This window comes from Liolophura sinensis, chromosome 3 (assembly GCF_032854445.1).
Source record: "Liolophura sinensis isolate JHLJ2023 chromosome 3, CUHK_Ljap_v2, whole genome shotgun sequence".
Lineage (NCBI taxonomy): Eukaryota > Metazoa > Mollusca > Polyplacophora > Chitonida > Chitonidae > Liolophura > Liolophura sinensis.
The window spans coordinates 13,114,162-13,136,465 of record NC_088297.1 but is presented as its reverse complement, the minus strand read 5'-3'; the positions used below and the strand labels follow the sequence as shown (position 1 = coordinate 13,136,465).

The 22,304-nt window shown below is 38.8% G+C and overlaps 1 protein-coding gene across 1 annotated transcript in view; it reads right to left on the bottom strand.

Moving 5' to 3' along the window:
* Positions 1 to 683: 683 nt before the first annotated feature.
* Positions 684 to 22,304, bottom strand: part of LOC135463376 (multiple epidermal growth factor-like domains protein 6) — a 74,589-nt gene continuing 52,968 nt past the window's right edge. Inside the window, exons 27-40 of the mRNA XM_064740634.1 lie at positions 21,551 to 21,627; positions 19,422 to 19,458; positions 18,445 to 18,542; positions 16,917 to 17,036; positions 15,658 to 15,806; positions 13,298 to 13,433; positions 12,082 to 12,216; positions 11,177 to 11,276; positions 9,622 to 9,695; positions 7,786 to 7,911; positions 7,128 to 7,259; positions 6,300 to 6,455; positions 5,264 to 5,399; positions 684 to 4,737 (exon numbers count right to left, since the gene is read on the bottom strand). Of these exons, the coding sequence (XP_064596704.1) occupies positions 5,361 to 5,399; positions 6,300 to 6,455; positions 7,128 to 7,259; positions 7,786 to 7,911; positions 9,622 to 9,695; positions 11,177 to 11,276; positions 12,082 to 12,216; positions 13,298 to 13,433; positions 15,658 to 15,806; positions 16,917 to 17,036; positions 18,445 to 18,542; positions 19,422 to 19,458; positions 21,551 to 21,627 (1,379 nt within the window). The 3' untranslated portion in view covers positions 684 to 4,737; positions 5,264 to 5,360. The remainder of the gene's footprint in view (positions 4,738 to 5,263; positions 5,400 to 6,299; positions 6,456 to 7,127; positions 7,260 to 7,785; positions 7,912 to 9,621; positions 9,696 to 11,176; positions 11,277 to 12,081; positions 12,217 to 13,297; positions 13,434 to 15,657; positions 15,807 to 16,916; positions 17,037 to 18,444; positions 18,543 to 19,421; positions 19,459 to 21,550; positions 21,628 to 22,304) is intronic.

Sequence of the window (22,304 nt, the reverse complement as noted above, 5' to 3'; positions counted from 1 at the left end):
CTTTTTACCACTTCGCTGGCGAACAAGAAGGTCTACTTGTACACAATAACACCGCGAAAGCTGTGCAGAAATACTCAAACTATCTTTAAACCTGAAAATTATACAAATCCAACGGATACATGATCGCTGACAGCAATTCCAAAATAGGTACTTTCCTGTGCAATAACGTTGGGAGAACTGTTTTCTTCACCCATGCAGTTCATTGCTATGGAGATTACGTGGTCTCTAGCTTCCAATCCGTCATACAGAATCCCTGGAGCCGATTCCACAAAGACAGTTATGACTTAAGCCAAAATTTGGAATGTGATTTAAGAGATTATTTTTGGCGCCCTGTTAATTAAAACTTTACCACCTCATCAATGTTAGGCTATCTAAAAAAATTGTGTCAAAATTTCTACTTCCATAACCAAAATCCAAGCATTGTGACAATGATTTACTGTTTGACTCAAATCAGAAATGTCTTGTGGAATGGGTCCCAGGCACATACTCTGGCACACAGATATGTTTGGTGCCTCGACAACAAATGCCAAATGACAACAGCGCACACCCATCAAAATCTGCACGGAAGCCAGCGTACCCCAGAAGCAAATGTTGTGAAAAATATAAAACTTTGTCATAATCATTGTAGTTATTATAAACTTTATAAGCTTATTGGAAATCACATCGAATTTCGACCAAAAAGGTAGATTTTAGATCATTTATTCAGTCTTCTGAGCAACCTTGAACTCTGTCATGACTTTTCAAGACATACAATAGATACGTGTGTGCTACAAATATGGAGAAAAAACTGGAATTTCCAGTAACCTGGGAAGTTCTCTTCCCAACAATAACAAATCTCAACATGTCTAAACAATGTAATGCATGAAGAGCAGTTTATAATTGCATTGCTCATTTATAAAAAAAAAAACAAACAGAAATCATAATTGAAATTTTTATAATATACTGTGGACTGGAGGTTTACGCCGTACTCCAGACTATTTCATTTATACGACAGCGGCCAGCATTATAGCGAGAGAAAATAGGGGTAATCCAAGACCACCCACTGGTTGCTGGGAGGCCAGCATGAGCTGGACAACTCACAGCCACCGCACTGGTGCGAGACTTCTGGGTCATTGCGCCGCGCTGGCACGCTGGCCACCTCGGCCACAGAGACCCTTACTGTATCAAGAAAACTTTCTTTATATAACAATAAAATTTTAGTTGTATCCATACAATTTAACTCCAGTTGTATTCTCATGCCTTACAAATGTATGTCAATACACAAAAACTGCATTTAAATATTCTTCCGCATTGAATATTCATTAATGGTTAAAACCCCACAGAATGTTCAGTCCTAGCTCCCAACATATGTTCATGATAACATGTCTGATGAAAAGTTTTGTAACATTTGTAATAAGAATTTATAAACAATCATATACACATGTGAGAAACAAAAGTAAATAAATTACAAACAAAAATAAAAAAAATCTATTTCAATCAATAAGTGCAAATGCTGTGGTTTAAGCAAGATAGGCAACATTTAACCCTATTGTTTTACCCCTTCCACCTCCTCTACAACAAAAAGCTACAACAAACTCGTGTTGTAAATGACCTTTATAAGGTAGATTAAAAAAATAAAAATATAAGCGCATCAATAAAGTTCATTATTTATCAACAGATAATACACACACGTACATATAAAGAAATACATAGAATGGAAATATGAACATATCAGGTACAAATGCATAACAAGAAATCACATCTTAAATATTGAAATCATATTTCCATTGCAGTTTCTAACTGTAAATTTATTTGTTTTATTTATTTAAGACAGTCTCTTAATCCCAGCTTACACGAAGGCGGTCATGTGTGACCATCTGGTTTTACACTCAATGCTCAATGGTTGGGTCACACCGGGGACCTTAAAAGAGGAAGTTGTAGCTTCCTCGCTTGGCGTTGAGAATTAAGGGGATAGTGCAACGACTGGTTGACCCTGTATTAGTATAATGGCTTGGGTGGGGCCGGTTACTTGTCTTTGGTATTTAAGCCGTCTCGGCAGCACTAGATAAAAAGAACGGTAGAAATCCGTCCAGCAACAAGGCGGTACATTACACATACATGCACTCTAAGGACTCCTCCGTCGTCATATGACTGAAAAATTGTTAAGTACGACGTTAAACCCTGATCACTCAAACACTCCAAAGAAATCCACCACTGTCCGCTGGTTGCCGCAAGACCTTCCCACATATAACTGGAAAGGAAGCCAGCTCAATCTGTAAAAGCTTGGTTTTAAACTCATATAAGAACATGTATCACTTTCAATGAGGGTCCAAGGCTGGGTCTGTCAGTGGAAAATAGCTGCACTCTCGAAATAAGTGGCAACTAGCTCTCAAGATAACCCCACCACGCAGACGCACACACATCCCGGCCTGTATAACTTTGTGTTCAGCAACCTGATTACGGTAAGGTGGACAAGAATTTCATACAATTTGTAGAATGTGATGTGAAAAATAACAGAGCACTAATTGAACATGGTTTAATCTTGTGAAAAATAATAAGTATGTAAGTACGCTTTGAGTTTTACGTCGAACTTAACATGTTTTCAGTCATATGATGGCGAGGAGTCATGTTGTCAAAGTGCTACCGACACAGAAGTACAACGCTGAAGACACCAGACATGACACCGCACCCAGTCACTTTACACTGACACCGGGCCAACCAGTACTGTTTCCTTGCTCCAATCTCTCAGTGCTGCGCGCCAAGTGAGGCAGCAACAAGTACCATTCTCAAAGTCTTTAGAATGACTCTTAGTGGGTGTGACCCAAGGTCTCCCGAATTTGACACTCTAACCCTTAGGTTACCGAATCGGTCACCAAAACTAGCGTTTGTCCTATTTTCGCTTCACTGGGCTAATTCGATGAGACAATGTGACAAATAGAATCCTTTGAATGCGGCTATACACATTTACATCTATAAGTAACGTGAAGGTGTAGGCCCCTACATGGTATAATACATACGTGCCAGTCTAAACTAAAAAGCCGAAACACACACCAATGCCATGCAGTAAACTTAATCAGCATTTCAGGGGTTCTCGCAAGTTCCCGCAGATATAGGCGAGACAGGGTGGGGGTCTCGCAAACTAATGTAGGTAAAAAGTGTGTTTTAAAGGCAGTTTCAAGACTGAATATACGTCTGTCTGTCGATTCAACGGTGACGTTGGCACCTACTGTAAAATCATGTCTTCTAGTCAGTGTGGTTGGCTAGAGCCCCCACCTTGTCTCGCCTAAATCTATGCGAGACCCTGAGGTTCTTAAAATGACGATTGGGCTTATACGCCGCTTTCCCCCACATGACCACAATCATGACATATCTAAAAAATTTGCTGAAAATCATACCAAAAATCATATACAGTGTTAAAGTCAAATAGCAACTGTTTGATAATATAAATCAAACTTATACAGTAATACATTGTGTTACTTCCTCTTGAGCCAAAAAAATAACCACGATAAGTGTAGAAGTAAAAACCAAGTTATAAATTTAGCGTTCCCATTTGAGACGCGCACTTCAGTCACTGCCGGCAGTTTGTAGTTTTGACCACCTGTGTTCCTCTCAAGGAGCAGGAGGTGATACACAGCATTGAGCTAAATGGGCCAAATGCTGATTTATGCAGATTTTAAAGTGTAAAGCACTCCAGGACATTGAAACTGTCGTACCTGAAGGCTATATATATCCTGATTACTTTTCCAGAAAGAATTTCGCACCTAAAAGCTATATGTTTCATTTTTTAAGCTTAAATCATCTTCAATCAATGCCTATCTCTCCAGGGTTAAATCCTGTTTGTTTTTTACCTACTCTAGTCACGTGATTAAAAAATTGCTGACAACTGGCTCAGACAAGCAATGACATCACTGCCAAACTGTGAATAGCTACACTTGATGACGTAAAAGATAACATGGAAACTGAGGTATAGGGAAATGAAAAAAACAATAAATGACATTCTAAGGACTACATGTATGCCTGATAATGACCAGAAATTCTAGTATGTCCGACAAGAAAACATTCTGCATAGTGCAATTGTGAACGTCCACAAAGTATAATTTTGGCCATGAAGCAGATCTTTTGCGTTAACTTCCAGGTTGTTTACACGATGTTTTCACCGCCATGTCTGCACGAGTAAAGCTTCAGTGTAGGAGGGAGCAAAAACGGCAAGTGTCCAGACGCCCGCTGTCTCGAATACTGTAACAATCTCTGTTTAATTCCCTAACAGTCTTAAACAAGGCTCAGCCTAAAAACCGGTCTGAGCTCCGCTCATCCGGTCTGAGATCCGGTCTGGTCAATGTGGTCAAACGTCAATGAGTATCGACTCAAATCATCGACTCACAGATCGAATGATATTGTCTTTCTCTATTCAGCGGTGTGTAATATGTCAAGATTGAAGCAGCAGTTACTGAGTTATCGTATTTTCAGGACACACATCGGAGATCTCCGCTCGATTTCCGGCTTTTCCATGAGGGTGGACGATGGGTAGTGTAAAAATTCATATATTAACAGAAAACGGACTATATCGTTGTTTCATATCGGATAATATCATTCGATCTTTGATAGTTTAGAATCGATACTCACTGCTGTTTGGACACGATGCCTTTAAGGCCGAACCCTGAAACAAGCCCCTTTTCAGTTCTGTTACACGCAGTTTACATAAGCTTGGTGATTCTCCAAGAAAGCTCTCGCTGCCAAATAGCAAAAGTGATACTGATTCTGAAAAGTAAACAAAAACATTTGGATATCAAATACTTCAGGGTTTCTCAACCTTGTTTCCTTCCACCAAAAATGCTGGTAGCCATGGTATATTTATGGAGTGCAGTATTCTTGAGTACAGGGTAATGCACCCAAATCAAATAAATAAATACTGTATTTCACATAAAATTTGGTATGTGAGAATGAATTTCAGAAGCATAAAAAGGCCTTAAAATCAGACTCTCAATGCTAACACTTAAGATATTAATCAAGCTTCAAAAAAATGGCACTATAATGAATGCCTAATGAATCTGGCACTATAATGAACTGGCACTATAATAAATGCATGAATCAGACTCAAGCAAAATGTGTCACCTCAAAAATGCTGAACTTTAGTTCAAATACATAAATAAATCAATAAATAAATATTAGAATTTCTCACATTTTGCCATTCTGTGACGAGAACATATTTTAAAGCAGGTGACAGCAAATGGAAATAATTGATGAGCGGTTGAAAATCTGGAATGAATATAGCATCTTGTGTTACCTGTGACTTAAGACCGTTGGGGAAGTACTCCCGGAATCTCTTAGCCGTCAGTAGAATGTCAACAGATCTCTCGTGCTTCAGGTGCTCCAAAAGGAAGTCAACAACACAATACAAACATGTACGGTCGCTGCCATTTCTGGAGAGAGAGAGAGAGGTGAAGAGCAAGATAAAATTTATTTATTTGATTAGTGTTTTACGTCGTATTCAAAATATTTCACTTTTACAACGGAGGCCAGAAATATGGTGGGAGGAAACCGAGGAGAGCTCAGGGAAACCCACGACCATCCGCAGGTTGCTGGCATTTGGCCATACTATTTTGACATCAGTTAGCCTATTGGAAAATTAAGCGCTGAAATATCGATTCAAAATGAATTTTAGGGGTATAGAGAGTTACACCGCTCAAACATTATGTCATATATTACCTTAATCCCCGGAACAAAAGAACTCATCTTCTCACATGCATATATTTTAGAGTTTGATTTGGATTATAAATTTATGCTAAAGCCAGAAATCCCTTTGTGAAACGACCTCAATACCAGTAAAAGTAGTGAGGTGATTGCATGATGATTATGAGGTGATTGCATGATGATTATGAGGTGATTGCAAGGTGATTATGAGGTGATTGCATGATGATTATGAGGTAAATTACCACAGAAAGGAATAGCGGTTAAGAAATCTAACAAAGGTTTTCACAGCTTACGTGACGTCTGATTTAAGAACTTTTCAAGAACTTTCCCAAATTTAACAACCCTTGACTTACTGAATATTCTGAATTGTTTTTAAGAACTTTAAATGTTTACTTTAAATAATCTGTGCAAACCATGTCTAACAAAGCCATATATACTGGATTACGTAGAGTCATAAAATCAATCCAATCCCAGTCATCTTGCGGAACTCCCACTGTGAACTTCACTGATTGAAAATTGTTAAAGATGTCTTTTTGACTGGTTTAAAACTATTAGGTCTTGTTTGACCGGTTGAAAATTGTTAAAGTCCTCCAAAATGAACTTCTTTACATCATTTACCGTTTACATACCTGCAATGTATAATGACTGGACCAGCATTGGGTACAGCTTTGCCATCTGAACACGTCAGCTTTTAGTTGGACCATGACCCTCGGGAAGGGAAGGGCGTCCTCTCCCTCAGGCCATCCCGTGAAGCAACAGAAGTTAACCAGATGTGCAGGGTTGTTCTATTGTTAGAAACCATCATAACCAGAACATAATAAGAAGGGTAAAAAATGCGCTCTTAAATCCACTGGACTTAGTAATATGTCATGTGGAGGATTAAAAACAGGCATTATTTATTCATTTATTGTTTTATCTATTTATTCATTTATTTTTAAAAAAATATTTATTTGAGTGGTATATGATGTGGGATCACTTATTACTGACCTTGAATCAGTAATTAAGTATTGTGCTAAACATAACTCAGGAGGATATATGCAGGCCTAGTCGTTAGAGTGCTAGTGCAGGACAATGACGTAGCTACATGTTGGAGGCTCTCATCATGTAAGTTCAAGTCCCAGTTCAACTTGGCTTCCTCTTCGGTTGTACATAGGAAGGTCTTCCAGCAACCTGCAGATGATCGTGAGTTCCTCACGGGTCCTGTGGTTTCTTCCTACCACAATGCTGGCTACTGACCCATAAGTTAGCGCGCCAGCAATGGCACAGGAGCCCCTCACCCATGCCGTCGCTGTGAGTTCAAGTCCAGCTCATGCTGGCTTCCTCTCATAGGAAGGTCTATTGGCAACCACCATAATGCTGGCTGCTGACCCATGAGTGAAATATTCGAGTACAGTGTAAAACACCAATCAGATAAATAAACAAGAATAAACATCACAGGTGTTCAGTGTGCTACTCACCATCCTGTTATATGTTAAAGTGAGTTTCCATTCGGTCATTGATGCACTATTCTCAGCGTTTAACAAGGCTATCGTGAACGGTCCAATTTCTAACGGCGCAGTCTCGTCTGTGGGCCAGTACGTGTCATCCGCCTTGAAAGCAAATAAAGACAATTCATTTGACAACACAATTCAACTAAACTAAATCATAGAACAATTTCAACTTTTATCAGATCATTTTCTCTTTCTAAATGAACTATTTGGAAGACAGCAGTTTCATGTCCAGAATATATCAAATATAGGTCATAGTGCTAGGGCGCGCGTAATTTGTTACTATTTATGGATTTACACGAACAGTTAGAGTAAAACCCTATAACTGGGATGAATTGACAAGAGGCCGTAATCAAGAATATTTTATTTATACGACGGCGGCTAGGATTATGGTGGGAGGAAACCCGGCAAAGCCGCGGATGAAAGCCACAGCCATTCGCGGGTTGCCGGTAGGATTTCCCATGTACGGCTGGAGAGGAAGCCAGCATGAACATGAACTCACAGCGACCGTATTGGTGAAAGGGTCCTAGGTCATTGCACCGTGCTGGCATGCTAATCATCGCCATCGCCAGATAGGCCCCTACGATGTTTAAACCAAATAAAGACAGAAACTATAGATATTATTTACCTCTGTCAGAGAGTTCAAAAGAACTATAAGTGAACTTTTCTGTTCATATACCAAACGCCAATAGTCTATTCGCGTGTCACCAAAGGGCATCTGAGTTGTAACGAAACCGTTGTTTTCTCCTTCAGCCTGGGGAACAGACAGACAAAATTCCATCATAAAATCATGACATGCAACTACAGGTATAAATGATGTATGTATTGTATAAGTTTTGCCCAAAACTGTGCATCACACCCATAACTGTGCATCACACCCATAACTGCGCATCACACCCATAACTGCGCATCACACCCATAACTGCGCATCACACCCATAACTGTGCATCACATTTTGCCTGACTCTGTTATCTTAGAAAAAGGTTAAGGTTTGTGTGGATGGTATGATGATATCCTACTGGACAAAGGTAAATTTCATCACCAAATGTATTATTTCAGGGCTATTATTTGCCTCTGACTTAGATTTGTTACCAATCAGGCTATCGAAGAGCTCGCAAGTAGGAGACACATGAATGCAAGACTTCAGCTCAATGCATAATGTATTGAAATCGTGAATTTCTTTATTTAAGGTAATTAATATGGACACGGAGCATCAGTGATGGAATATCCCCCTTGTGTCATAGTACTTTATATGCAATGTAAAACTTTACGTCAATACATGCTGTACTTTTTGAGATACCACCCCTTCCCCTTTGCTAAATATTGATTTTAATACACAATACACTAAGTCAGGAATCTGTGGTACTTAATATGTTCGCACCGAATCAAGGATGGAATATTGCCTTGTGCTATGTGTGCAAACCCTCAGCTCAATACCGTCAGTACTTTCTAAGATACCACCCCTAACATTTTGTTTAACGTTGATTCGAATACATAAAGTCAGGAATTCAGTAATTTACAGTATTTAATATGTACACATCGAATCAAGGATGAAATATCCCCCTCGTGTTACTGTGATCTACCCACATGTGAACCCTGATCTCAATACTGGTAGTACCTTAAAAGATACCACCATTAGCATTTTGTTTAAGAATGCTTTCCCTATTATTGGACGCCGATGCTCAGGTTACTGCAAAGAGCTAAATATGCACTTTTCTGGAAAAAAGTTAAGGTCATTTTTATGTCTGCACTGATTCCTGAGCCAACATACACATACTTAAATTTTCTTCAAATACAATAATGATATGCTAAGACAAAAACTACATGTCAAATGTTTATTCATTTTTGCAAAAAATTCCACTGCACGTTTTACACCTCTTATGTACTGCTTATATAACTGTTAAACGAAATATCTGATATTTATTTATTTGATTGGTGTTTTACGCCGTACTCAAGAATATTTCACTTATATGACGGCGGCCAGCATTATGGTGGGTGGAAACCGGGCATAGCCCGGAGGAAACCCAGGTTGTTGACAGACCTATTGCATTTTTCAATCACTGTACTGTCGTCAATTGTTTGACATTTGATTTGTAATTTTAAAATAAACATACTCTAAATGACCATAAATTTTAATCCATGACTAACTATTTCATTTGTTAGTTAGCCAATTTTTCTTCATTCTGAGAGTTCTATTGATTTTACAAAGGCATTTTGAGGTTCGCTTGGATTATGGGATGATATTCTACTGGGGAAATTGTAAGTTTCAGCACCAGAAATAATACTTTGGGACATTTATTTGCCTTTTAAAATGCACATTTGTGGGCGAAATTTTAAGTCATTTATAAAATTTTAATGAAGCTTGATGGCACTACCAGTTCTGCACACAGAAATTTCAAATCTCACTGAAGCTCAGACACCACAGGTTTAGTCAGCTTTCTTGGCTATATAAAGTCATCCATACCAGAACAAACATGGCATTGATATAATCACTGCGCCCAGGGACAGGGGTAGATAGCCACACTCGGTCCATGTCAGCTTAAATGAAGGACAGATCCAAATGTTAAAAAGAAAAGACAACAAATAATATACCATTAGTTATTATGGATGAAACATGAAAAAGAGACCTATACGTGTACATGTACATGGGGAATCTATGAAACAACTCTTACTGTGGAATTCCTGGAAGGCCATATTGGGTACGCCATATAACAGAAACACCCAAGAATAAGACAAACTATGGTACAACCTGACACGGCCGGAGTAACGTCACATTTTTATTTTACTGCCATGCCTGTTGTTTAATGCTGTGTTTGACTGTTTCTTTCGTTGCGAAAATCACTGACCATCCGCAGTTACTGAGAAGCTTTCCCATATAAGACAAAAGGTATTCAACAAACGTACGACTGCGCTAAACCTGCATAATAAATACGCTAATACTGCATGTCACATTTTTATTTATTCATTTCATTACACATTATTTATTTATTTTATTTGATTGGTGTTTTATGCCGTACTCAAGAAGTATGGTGGGTGGAAACCGGGCAGAGCCCGGGGGAAACCCACGACCATCCGCAAGTTGTTGACCGACCTTCCCACGTACAGCCAGAGAGGAAGCCAGCTTGAGCTGGACTTGAACTCACAGCGACCGCACATTATTATTTATATATACTCAGGAATTTTACATTTTCCCACAAATATGTAACAAAACGTGGTCGTGCAGTTCTACAGGAAGAGGAATCCAGAGTCAGCCTGGAGTAAACCACAAATCTTTGACAAGTTACTGATGAATATTCCTATCTGATGTACAGATATGCACATATTGGTATTGGCTGCCACACCTGGGTAGCTACAGGCATGTGCCAGTAAGAAATCTGTAATAGGCTAGAAATTAACTGAAGAAAACCTTCCCCTATCAGTTATTGTAGATTTGGCACCATTTGACGAAATTGAAACGATTTTCATGTCAGTACAATTTATTTCTCACGTAGTAAAAGACGGGCACAACATTTTCACCCAGTCATTCAGGGAATACCAGTAGCTCGCTTTGAGCAGTTTGTAAAACTGCATAATGTTCAAGTCATGTGATACATTCAAATACCAACTATCACTGTTTATCGTATGCATATAATGATTGCAGAGCAATATTTTATGGAGTTGTAAATCATTGTGGTGGTAAAAGACACTGTAGGGAGTTATTGCACAAGTTTACCACATAGATTTTCGACATACAAATTGCAAACTGAATTAGGCAATCCATGTACCATGGGATGCAATTAATTGCAACTCTATGAACAGCTGAGCAACATGTTGAGCTGTGAGGTAAAAAACTTCCTTGGTCTTTGATATGCAAATCGCTACCGATGATTGGCTATCTGTGTGCTATGGGTGGCCTCTGTAACCTTATGATTGGCCAAAAACTTTAACCAAACTGGACACCGCCAGCGACAGTATCTAATCCCCATAACACAATACCTCTCCTTACATCGTAAGACGAGCTAACAAATGACATAACTTACCTGGGACACAGTTGGGATCTCTGTTCTTTCCCTTGTTCTCCTCACTTAGCGCCATCGAATACAAATTCTCGTCATAAGGTGATCGCAATTCCTCCAGTTTCTACAAGAGAATATATCCAAGGTTTCCGTGTAAATGAGAAAAAAGTAAACAGTCAATGTGTGCAGTGGTCTTCTTGTCATAGTATTTTAAGAAAATACACATTTTTAAAGAAAGTACACATTTTTTCAGACCGAGTTACACTGGTAATTATGATAGAACCTTTTCCAAACATAAAAGGAAAGAACAAAAAGCTTGGTTCAACATTACGTTGCATATACAGCTAGCCATAGAATTTAAACTATTATTTAACTCACCTGGTATACACCAACACCTTTTACATTTGTTACAAACATAATTTTATTTATTTATTTGGGAATGCGTACGATGTTCATGAGTCATAGCTGAAGGGAAAAGGATTTAAAGTCACAAACAACTCGTAACTTTTATTGCTCGAGACCTGTACATAGGGCACATTGAATAAATAAAAGACAAACTTCTGAACACTTGATGAAAAACATGTACGAGTCACTTTTCAGCTCGCATGCCAGCTTAGGCCTTCTCAAAAACATACTCAACTCAGAGTATGAGTATTCAACTCAGAAATGACTCAGCACTGAGGGCTCAAAGCTTGTCACTGTAAACATTTTTAATGTGGAGCAGTTACACAGTTTATTTTCAGTTTGTGTACTCATTTATTTAATTCAATGGTGTTTTTAAACCAACTTCCAACCTGTTATACCTTTTGACTTTAAGTCAGAGCCAAGGCATACAGCAAAAGCTGAATTTCCGCACTCATGTGTCAGGGACCTGGCAGTTTCAAAGAGCTAAAGTTCTAACAATCTGAGCTAACCATTTTTTTTCTTACCTTGTATTTTTCATTGACAGTTGTGGCAAATTCGACAGAGTGCATTTCCTGTCTCATAAGAGCATGGATCGTCACACAAGACCCCCGGGAGATATAGGCATCCCGCAGAACTTTGTGCAGGAAAATGTACTGGTCCTGAATGTAGGAATAATAAATATGTCAGTGATCATTAAAAATTCTTTGTTGGGCGTAACCCTACTATGAGAAAAAATGAAAGAGTAGGTCAGAAAGGAATATTTTTTTTTTTATTCTAGTTAAATATTGGCACAATATGGCTGAAATATTGTCAATGTGGTGTTAAGCCATAGTCATTCATTCTGGTTTAATAATGATCAAGAGTGAGGGAGGGAGTGCTTGAGGTTTAAAGTTGTACTTAACAATTTTTCAGTCATATGACGACGAAGGAATCCTTAGAGTGCCTGTAATGTGCCTCCTTGTTGCAGGACGGATTTCCACGGCTATTTTATCTTTTATCTAGTGCTGCTTCACTGAGACGACTTACCGAAGGCAAGTAAGCCGCCCCGCCCAAGCTATTATACTGATACAGCTCAACCAGTCATTGCACTATCCCCTTCATGCTGAACGCCAAACGAAGAAATTACAACTTCCTCTTTTTTAAGGTCTTAGGTGTGACCCGACCCAGGATTGACCATGGATCTACTGCACCTGACGGGGATGTTTTACCAACTGTGCTATCGGGGCCGGTAAAGAACGAGACATTTAGTCAAGAACAAGAAATTAACATTTAGTTTCTAGAGAATGCCTCTATACAAATCCAGATGAAGATTACAGCTTCAGTTAAAGAGTCTTTCTTGGAGGTTCGATCAAGTAACAGTTTTGATGAAAAATCTGGAAAACTGTCAAAAAGTCCATAAATCGACAAAAACGGCCAAGTGAGTTTGTCGAATGAAACAACACTTTTCAGTCTGTGCGCTCTGAAGGCAATTTATTTATTTATTTGGTTGCTATTTTACATCGTACGTAAGAATATTTCATTTTAATACACAACAGCCGTCTGCATTAAGGTGGGAGGAAACCGCGCTGAGCCCAGTGGAAACCCACAACTATTCGCAGTTTGTTGGTAGACCTAATCCCACCAGAAGGCAATTAGGCAGAACACAAGCACTGCATCTTCATAGCAGAAAAATACACACTCTGCTGAGATTTGGCCCCTTTTGTGTAGCCTGTCCAAGGGAAAATTGATCTTGAGACTGACCATGTTCTGGACTAACATTGTCCGCTGATGCCTTAAGTCGACCACGGTCTGGAATATGTCCACCACTTGTTCTGCTTCCAGTTTTCTTATCAGATAATCAAAGGCGATAAATGTTCCAGTTCGGCCAACACCAGCACTGAAAGAGAGTGAGTGAGTGAGTGAGTGCATGGGGTTTAACGTCGTAATTAATAATGTTTCCGTCATATGACGACGAAGGAATCCTTAGAGTGTATGTGATGTGCCTCGTTGTTGCAGGACGGATTTCCACAGCTCATTTATTCAGTGCTCCTTTACTGAGACGACTTACCGAAGGCAAGTAAGCCGCCCCGCTAGAGCCATTATACTGATACGGGTCAACCAGTCGTTGCACTACCCCATTCATGCTGAACGCCAAGCGAGGAAGTTACAACTTCCTCTTTTTTAAGGTCTTAGGTGTAACCCGACCCACTGAAAGAGACATTCGAATTGAAAAAATTCAGGTTTCGTACACTTCAAAAGATTGCTAATTTTAAGGGTATTTCATGGCTTTTTCAGGCTCAAAACTCCCAGGTATGGTTATCTGAAATACACATGAAAGGGATGTGGTTCATGTGCTGTAAAATACCGCTTCTCAATGTGAAATTTGTTCAAAATATTAAAAAACTGACATGGAGTGCAAGTCTACTCGATAAAGTCTGAAATACACATGAATTCATCGAACTGATATACCATGATCATCATACATTTTAAAGATATCAAAATTCTGGGTGTTAAAATTTACATTTCCAGGCTACTTGGAATAAATAATCTACAATTATGCAGGCTTAAATGAATGTCCTAAGATATTTAGAGGTGAAACTTAGAGTTTCCTTGTAGCATACCATCCTACCATCCTACCAAACAAACCCAAGAACACCTTTCAAAAATCAATTAAACTCTCAGAGCGACATGAGCAGCTTAGCCAGGGACGAAATTATAGGTCATTAATGTTAGTTTAACTTACTGTTGTTCACATATACACAGCAATGCTTTAAGCAATTTCAAAGATGTTGCAAAATATTTCCACGAGACATGGGAGAGTGTCTATAAACAGTAGCTCAAAATGGTTCTGTATAGACTCAATTTCAAGGCGTTTTCATGTCCAGCTACAAAGAAAAACCTTTTCAAGGCTTGGAAAAGTTATTTTCGAATTCAAGGTTTTGAAAGGTTTTAAGGCCCCGTAAAGACCATATCAAAAACTTCAATACATTGTTTAGTTTATGGCCTAAGAAGTTCAACGCTTGTTAGTCGTTCCTAATTTGAACTCTAAGGGTCCATCAAATCAAAATTTACATTTGCATCCAAAACTGGCACCTTGAAATGACTTCATTTAATGTGTTCTTTTCATCAAGTACTTATACGTGTATATATACATGAATATATACTGTTACGATAACTGTATAAGTGTGCGTTATGTTTCCTGCAGATTTGTGTGTAAATGTATTACTTGCAGTGGATATCGTTTGCTTATACGTAAATATATTATTTTGCATATATGTCAATACATTATTTTGCACACATGTAAATACATTACCAGCACTGGACAATGATTGGTCCGTTAACCTTTATATATACTTGTATATAAACCTGTCATGGACAACGACTCGTCTGTTGAGTTTTGCACACATGTACATATTTTACCTGTCATGGACAACGACTCGTCTGTTGAGTTTTGCATACATGTACATGTTTTACCTGTCATGGACAACGACTCGTCTTTTGAGCTTTGCATACATGTACATGTTTTACCTGTCATGGACAACGACTGGCCTGCTGAGCTTTGCATACATGTACATGTTTTACCTGTCATGGACAACGACTGGCCTGCTGAGCTTTGCATACATGTACATGTTTTACCTGTCATGGACAACGACTCGTCTTTTGAGCTTTGCATACATGTACATGTTTTACCTGTCATGGACAACTATTGATCCATATGTATGTGAATACATTACTTGCTACAGACAATGATTGGTTATTACTGGTCGAAAGGTCCGTTGAGTTTTGTATTATTATCTCTAGTGAATAATGATCGGCCCGTAGAGTTTTGTATATGTAAATATATTACCTGCTGTCGACAGAGACTGATCTGCTGAGTTTTGTATATATGTTAATGTATCACATGTCATGGACAACATTAGTCCATAGAGTTTTGCCTATATACAAACTGATTACCTGCCATGTACAATGATAGGCCTGCTGAGTTTTGTATATATGTTAATGTATCACATGTCATGGACAACATTAGTCCATTGAGTTTTGCCTATATACAAACTGATTACCTGCCATGGACAATGATAGGCCTGCTGGGTTTTGTATATACATGTATGTAAATATATTACCTGCAGTGGACAATGATTGGTCCGTGGTGATCTGAGTGGGACTTGTTTATTTTCTCCCTCAGCGCTATTATACCTGATGTGTCACGTGGTGCAGCGTGATCCGGCCAGTCCAAGTAGTGAAACTGAGTGATTGTCCGAACGTCATCACCCTCAAGTAAGTAAAAGAAGAGAGAAAATCTAACCTTAGTTCCGGGAGACCTTAACGGGCCGTATATATTTTTCTTATCAACTTTTAAATTAAACTGAAGTTAATTTATTTATTTATTTATTCATTTCAATAGGGTTTTATCCCGCACTCACGATTATTTTTGACTTATTTGCTGGTGGTCATCACCATGGCTGCAGGTAAGCCTTCACACGTACGATAAACTTTTAACGTGGAATTCTTTAATATAGAGAAATATTAGATAAACCTGTAACCGGACATGCGAGCCGTTTTTCTATCCAGCTACATATGTGGCAAGCGAATTGTTTTTCTATCCAGCTACATATGACAAGTAAGTTGTTTTTCTATCGAGCTACATATGACAAGCAAGTTGTTTTTCTATCCAGCTAAATATGTGATAAGCAAGTTGTTTTTCTGTCCAGCTACATATTTAACATGCGAGTTGTTTTTCTTTCCAGCTACGTATGTGACAAACCAGTTGTTTTTCTATCCAGCTACATATGACAAGAGAGTTTGTTTTTCTTGCCAGCTACATATGACAAAAGAGTTTATTTTTCTTTCCACCTACATATGACAATTGAGTTGTTTTTCTTTCCAGCTACATGACAAGCGAGTTGTTTTTCTATCCAGCTACATATGTGACAAACCAGGTGCTTTTCTATCCAGCTACATATGACAAGATAGTTTGTTTTTCTTTCCAGCTATATGACAAGCGAGTTGTTTTTCTATCCAGCTACGTATGTGACAATCCAGTTATTTTTCTATCCAACTGCATATGACAAAAGAGTTGTTTTCTATCCACCTACATATGTGACAAGTGAATTGTTTTTCTATCCAGCTACATATGATAAGCGAGTTGTTTTCTTTCCAGTTACATGACAAGCGAGTTGTTTTTCTTTCCAGGTACATATAGTAAGCAAGCTGTTTTTTCTATCCAGCTAAATGGCAAGCGAGTTGTTGTTCTATCCACCTACATGACAAGCGAGTTGTTTTTCTCTCCAGCTACATATGACAAGTGAATTGTTAAAAACAGTTGTGCGCATGTGCTTTTTAACAACCAGTCAAACAAATAAAACAGGTCCATTGTACGTACCATTTGCACTTTTAAAGTCCTAACAGTGTAGTCCACACAGCTCTTAGTATCAATGGTTTCCACGGAGATCTCCCCAAATTGTCTTATTCCTTCATCGGGCCAGTACTGGAGCACCTTCAACTAAAATTAATATTTCGTTATATTTATTTATTTATTTATCGTTATTCTTTGTTGTTAAAAGGAAAATTCCAGCCAGAAAAATATCTCAAAGGTTTCTCATTTAACCCTAATTTTAAAGGGATACAGAATCATCATCCCTGATTAGCTGTCGTAAGAAACAGCCAATTTAAGCTCAGCCTACGTCATTTAAAAATAACTTAAATTTTTACACGTAGGACATATTTATTCAAACGTGATCAAGACAACTGCTGTTAACCCAGGAGATCCTATCTCCGCTGTCGACCAATCAGTATGATGATTCTGTATCCGTTTAAGATGCCAGATATATGTCTAGTCTTCAGCCAATGGTCTAGGTTTTGTGTGTTTGCTAGGGGTTAATTATACCCTAACTCTTCTACTGTTTTGCATATGACAGATCAACTTTTCAGTGCAACTTATGCACATCTTTCATTTGATTTTGGAGACAAAACTACATTGGGTGGATTGACAAATTTCAGGGCTTCACCAAAAGTAACATTTTATCAAGACAAAAAAAAATGCCTTCAGAATATGTTTAAATAAACTCCTCGCAAACATGCGAAAAGGTTGAAGAATTACACAAGGTACATGTATGCTTTGGGGTTTTTTTCAGCAGCGCGAGTCCATGCCGCCAAAGTGCTACTGCCACTTAAGTACCATGCTAAAGACACTTGACGTGACACCCCACCCAGTCACATTATACTGACGCCAGGTCAACCAGCTACGTTGCCTTGCTCTATCATTTCAGTGCTGAGAACCAAGCGAGGCCATAACAAGTACATGTACCATTTTTAAAAGTCTTTGGAATGACCTACGTCTGGCCGGGTTTGCATCCTGGACCTCCAGACTTGGAGGCAACGCTCTAAACATTAGGCCACCGAAGAGTTCAGGGTAAATTATATGTTCGCTTTCAACAATATTTGGGTCACATCATTTCCATGCAGAAACACGCGAGCTGTTTTTCTTTAAGTGCATTTTTAGAGTCTTGTAAATGTCATTAAATGTGACTTTTGGTGTTGAGACTTATTGCTAGTTCCGCATCCCTTAAAGCTAGGCGCACACTAGGCTTGCGGCTGAGCACAAAGTTATTCGTGGTCAAATGCTCAGCAGATGTCCCCCCCCCCCTGCCTCCCCTCATTTGTGTGCAGCTACAGTTAGGACATGAGGACATTTCTGTCCAATCAGAGATCATCATGTGATCAGAAAGCATGGCAAAATATTGAAAACATGATGAACAACGCGCTGTTGGAGGACTCAGCACATGGCGCTCCGTGTTCGGTGAACCAAGTATGGGGAAGTCCTCTAAGCGAACCATGGATAATGTTTTGTTCAGTAGCTAGCTCTTGTGTGCGTAAGGCTTAAAAGATAAATGGTACAAGCCATTACGTACCTTGCCTTTCTCAAACAGACGTGCAAGCATAACGATTTTCCCAACCTCTCTCTCCCAAACCATTCTCCAGAAGTCTGCAATATTCACGGCCATGGTGCCTAAAATACCACGATTTCAGAACCTCTAGATATGCTCCTCAGGATTCCATTTTCAATATTTATTTATTTAATTATTTGATTAGTGTTTTACGCCACCCCTACTCAAGAATGTTTCACTTATACGACGACGGACAGCATTATGCTGGGAGTAAACCAGGCAGAGCCCGCGGGAAACCCACGACAATCCGCAGGTTGCTGACAGGCCTTCCCACGTAACGGCCGGAGAGGAAGCCAGCATGCGTTGGCCTTGAACTCATAACGATCACACTGGTGAAAGATTCCTGGGTTATTGCGTCGCACTGTCTCACTAACCTTGGCGACATATACCCCTCCATTTTCAATAGTTTTCTGGGAAAATGGTAGGTACATAAACATCACAGGTTAAAAAGCTCGGGCCGTTCTGTACAGATACAGTACGCAATAATAAAAACCAATGAAAAACCTATACATCATAAAATCGGTGGGCACAACTATCTTTACAAAAATTGAAAAGATATTTCCAACGACCTTGAAACAACATTGATTTTTTTTCATTATGAGGAAACCTTGGTGCACATGTGGCATTCCAAGTTTGACGAAAAGCTTTTTATATATTTCTAGAGATTTATAAATCTGTCACAAGATTACATGTACGACCTTGATGAAATTGGTCAAGGTCACCAAAAATGAACTGAGTTCTTCTTTTATCTTAATGCCTAGCTGAAAGTAGTTAGCTAGTGTTTACAACGATGTCAACGGAAGGATGGACACTGATCACCACAACAATACTTCCACGAAAGTACAAACCATCGCCATCATCTAAATGTACATAAACTATGCAAATATGTGCAGATGTTCTGGATAACCTATAGTTACATGTAGTGCCTAATTACTTCTTACCTTGAGACGCAATAAACGCTTTTACCTTTCCATAGCCCTAAACAAGAAAAACAAACAAAATATGTTATGAAAACTAAAGCATCAAATATCGATATATGACAAAACAACAGAGCAACTACGCAACTACGTGGGAAGGTCTACCGGCAACTTGCGGATGGTCGTGGGTTTCCCCGGGCTCTGCCGGAGTTGCACCCACCATAATGCTGGCTGCCGTCGTATAAGTGAAATATTCTCGAGTACGTCATAAAACACAAATCAAATCAAATAAATAAATAAATAAATAAATACAACAACTATTTGAAATAAGGTATGAACACACCCTGGGTATAATTCCTCACGCTTAGGGCCCTTTCACACCAGAACTATGACTTTATGTATCTTCATGTACAACCTCAATATTTCAGTGACCGCTGATTTTAATGCACTGATTGAAATTAACTGGCACCTAAACTGGGCAGTGGACAGGGCTGTTGCATGACTTAAATATATTTTTTCTCTTCGTAACCACAAGATTGCATGAGATCTGAGGCATTCTGCAACAAAAATGTGCACACAATTAAAAGAGACGACATAAAAATGATGCCAAAATGACATGAAAGAGCATGAAAAGTTGCAAATATTGTAATATTTCCTTCAATTTTTCTTTCAGAAGTAAAGGGTATTTGAAAATATTTTAGGAAGGTGGGCATTTGGGACCACCTCTTCAATTTTGGTATAGATCGTCTTTGCATAATAATGTTCTAAATAAGGCGGAAGTGATGCATGTTTCATAAATTTATTAGGATATAACACATGTATTTAATCAGAATTATCATAATGTTTATGAATATATTAAAAACTTAAGTTCAGGTGGAACACATTTGTCAGCTGAGAAGAACAAATTCTAGTGCAGATATATTTATTATAAAATATCCATAACATCCTCATTTGTAACATTATTACACAAAGAACATGTGTCAAGAGGTAGTCTCAAATAACCACTATACAAAATGTATTTGCAAGCGTCTCTTTAAAGGAAAAAATCGAAAAAAAAATATTAAAGATCACATGTACAACTAACTTTTTGCACTCTTTCATCTGAACTTTATGTCATTTTTATGTTCTATCCACCTTAGATGAAAATTGCTTGCGATACTTATGTATGTATATGTAACTTTTCAATCAAGGCTCAGCCGATCATAAGATTAGTCCACATTATGCAGGTCGTTGGTTTTGTGCATGCACCTCTGAACACTATGGACGCCTCGTCATCGCTGTCGATATCTTCAGAATTGTGGTCCGTGAGTGAGTGCTTAGGGTTTAACGTCATACTTCCTAATTATCCTTCATCGTATGACGACGAAGGAGAGCATGTAAAGTACCTCCTTGTTGCAGGACGGATTTTCACCGCTCTTCTATCTAGTGCTGCTTCACTGAGATGACTTACTGAAGGCAAGAAAGCCGCCCCACCCGAGCCATTATACTGATACCGGTCAACCAGTTGTTCCACTATCCCCTTCATGCTGAACGCCAAGCGAGGAAGTTACAACTTCTTCCTTTAAGGTCTTAAGTATGACTCGACCCAGATTTGACTCTGGATCTACTGCCTCAAAGCGGACTGAGTAATCAAAGCTGGTCTGACCCGCACACGAAGGAATGAAAACATCTACTTGTACATGTTACCATGGCAACAGCGGAAATGGACAAAGGTGAGACTTGCAGCATTTTACACATCTTTCAAGGCATCTGCATGTATGTATAAACCATGTATTAATGGAGAAGAGCTGGAGTTGCTTGTTGCCGGGGCACAAAGGCCAACTAATAAATACAGTAGAAAATGAAAATCTAGTTACCATGGTAATCGCCATTTCATAATAAAATCGGGTATATGAAAAAGGTATAATGAGCACTTCACTTATACAACGGCAACCAACATCATGGTGTAAGGAAACTGGGCAGAGACGTGAGGAAACCACGACTATCCACAGGTTGCTGCAAGACGTACGCCTGGAGAGAAAGCCAGCATGAGCCAGACTAAAACTCACAGTGACCACATTGGTGAGTGGTTCCTAGGTCGTTGTGCTGTGGTAGTACACAAACCACTTGGCAACGAATGCACCATGAGACTCTCTAGAAAGCTGTTGACTCACATTTATGTAGGAGGCGTTGATGAAGTCTGTTTTGGGGTTCCCATCTTGAACAGTTAAATACACCCGGTTATGGTCGTCTGAAAAAATGTACACACAGGATGAACAGGATGAAGTTCACGTAATACAAAATCCTGCTTCTGAATGTGAAATTTGTTGGCTGACATATGAACAAATATCCATCTGATAACATCTGAAATACACACGAATGGAATGAAGTTTATTCACGTTTATGACAAATATTATTTCTCATGTACATTATTTAATGTGAAATACTGCTTCTCAATGTGAATTTTTTTCGAACTGCATGTAGACACAAGTCCTTCGAACTGCATGTAGACACAAGTCCTTCGAACTGCATGTAGACACAAGTCCTTCGAACTGCATGTAAACACAAGTCCATCTGATAACATCAGAAGTTCACAATGATGAATGACACTGACACGTAGACACAAGTCCATCTGATAACATCAGAAGTACACAATGATGAATGACACTGACATGTAAACACAAGTCCATCTGATAACATCAGAAGTACACAATGATGAATGACACTGACATGTAGACACAAGTCCATCTGATAACATCAGAAGTACACAATGATGAATGACACTGACATGTAGACACAAGTCCATCTGATAACATCAGAAGTACACAATGATGAATGACACTGACACGTAAACACAAGTCCATCTGATAACATCAGAAGTTCACAATGATGAATGACACTGACACGTAAACACAAGTCCATCTGATA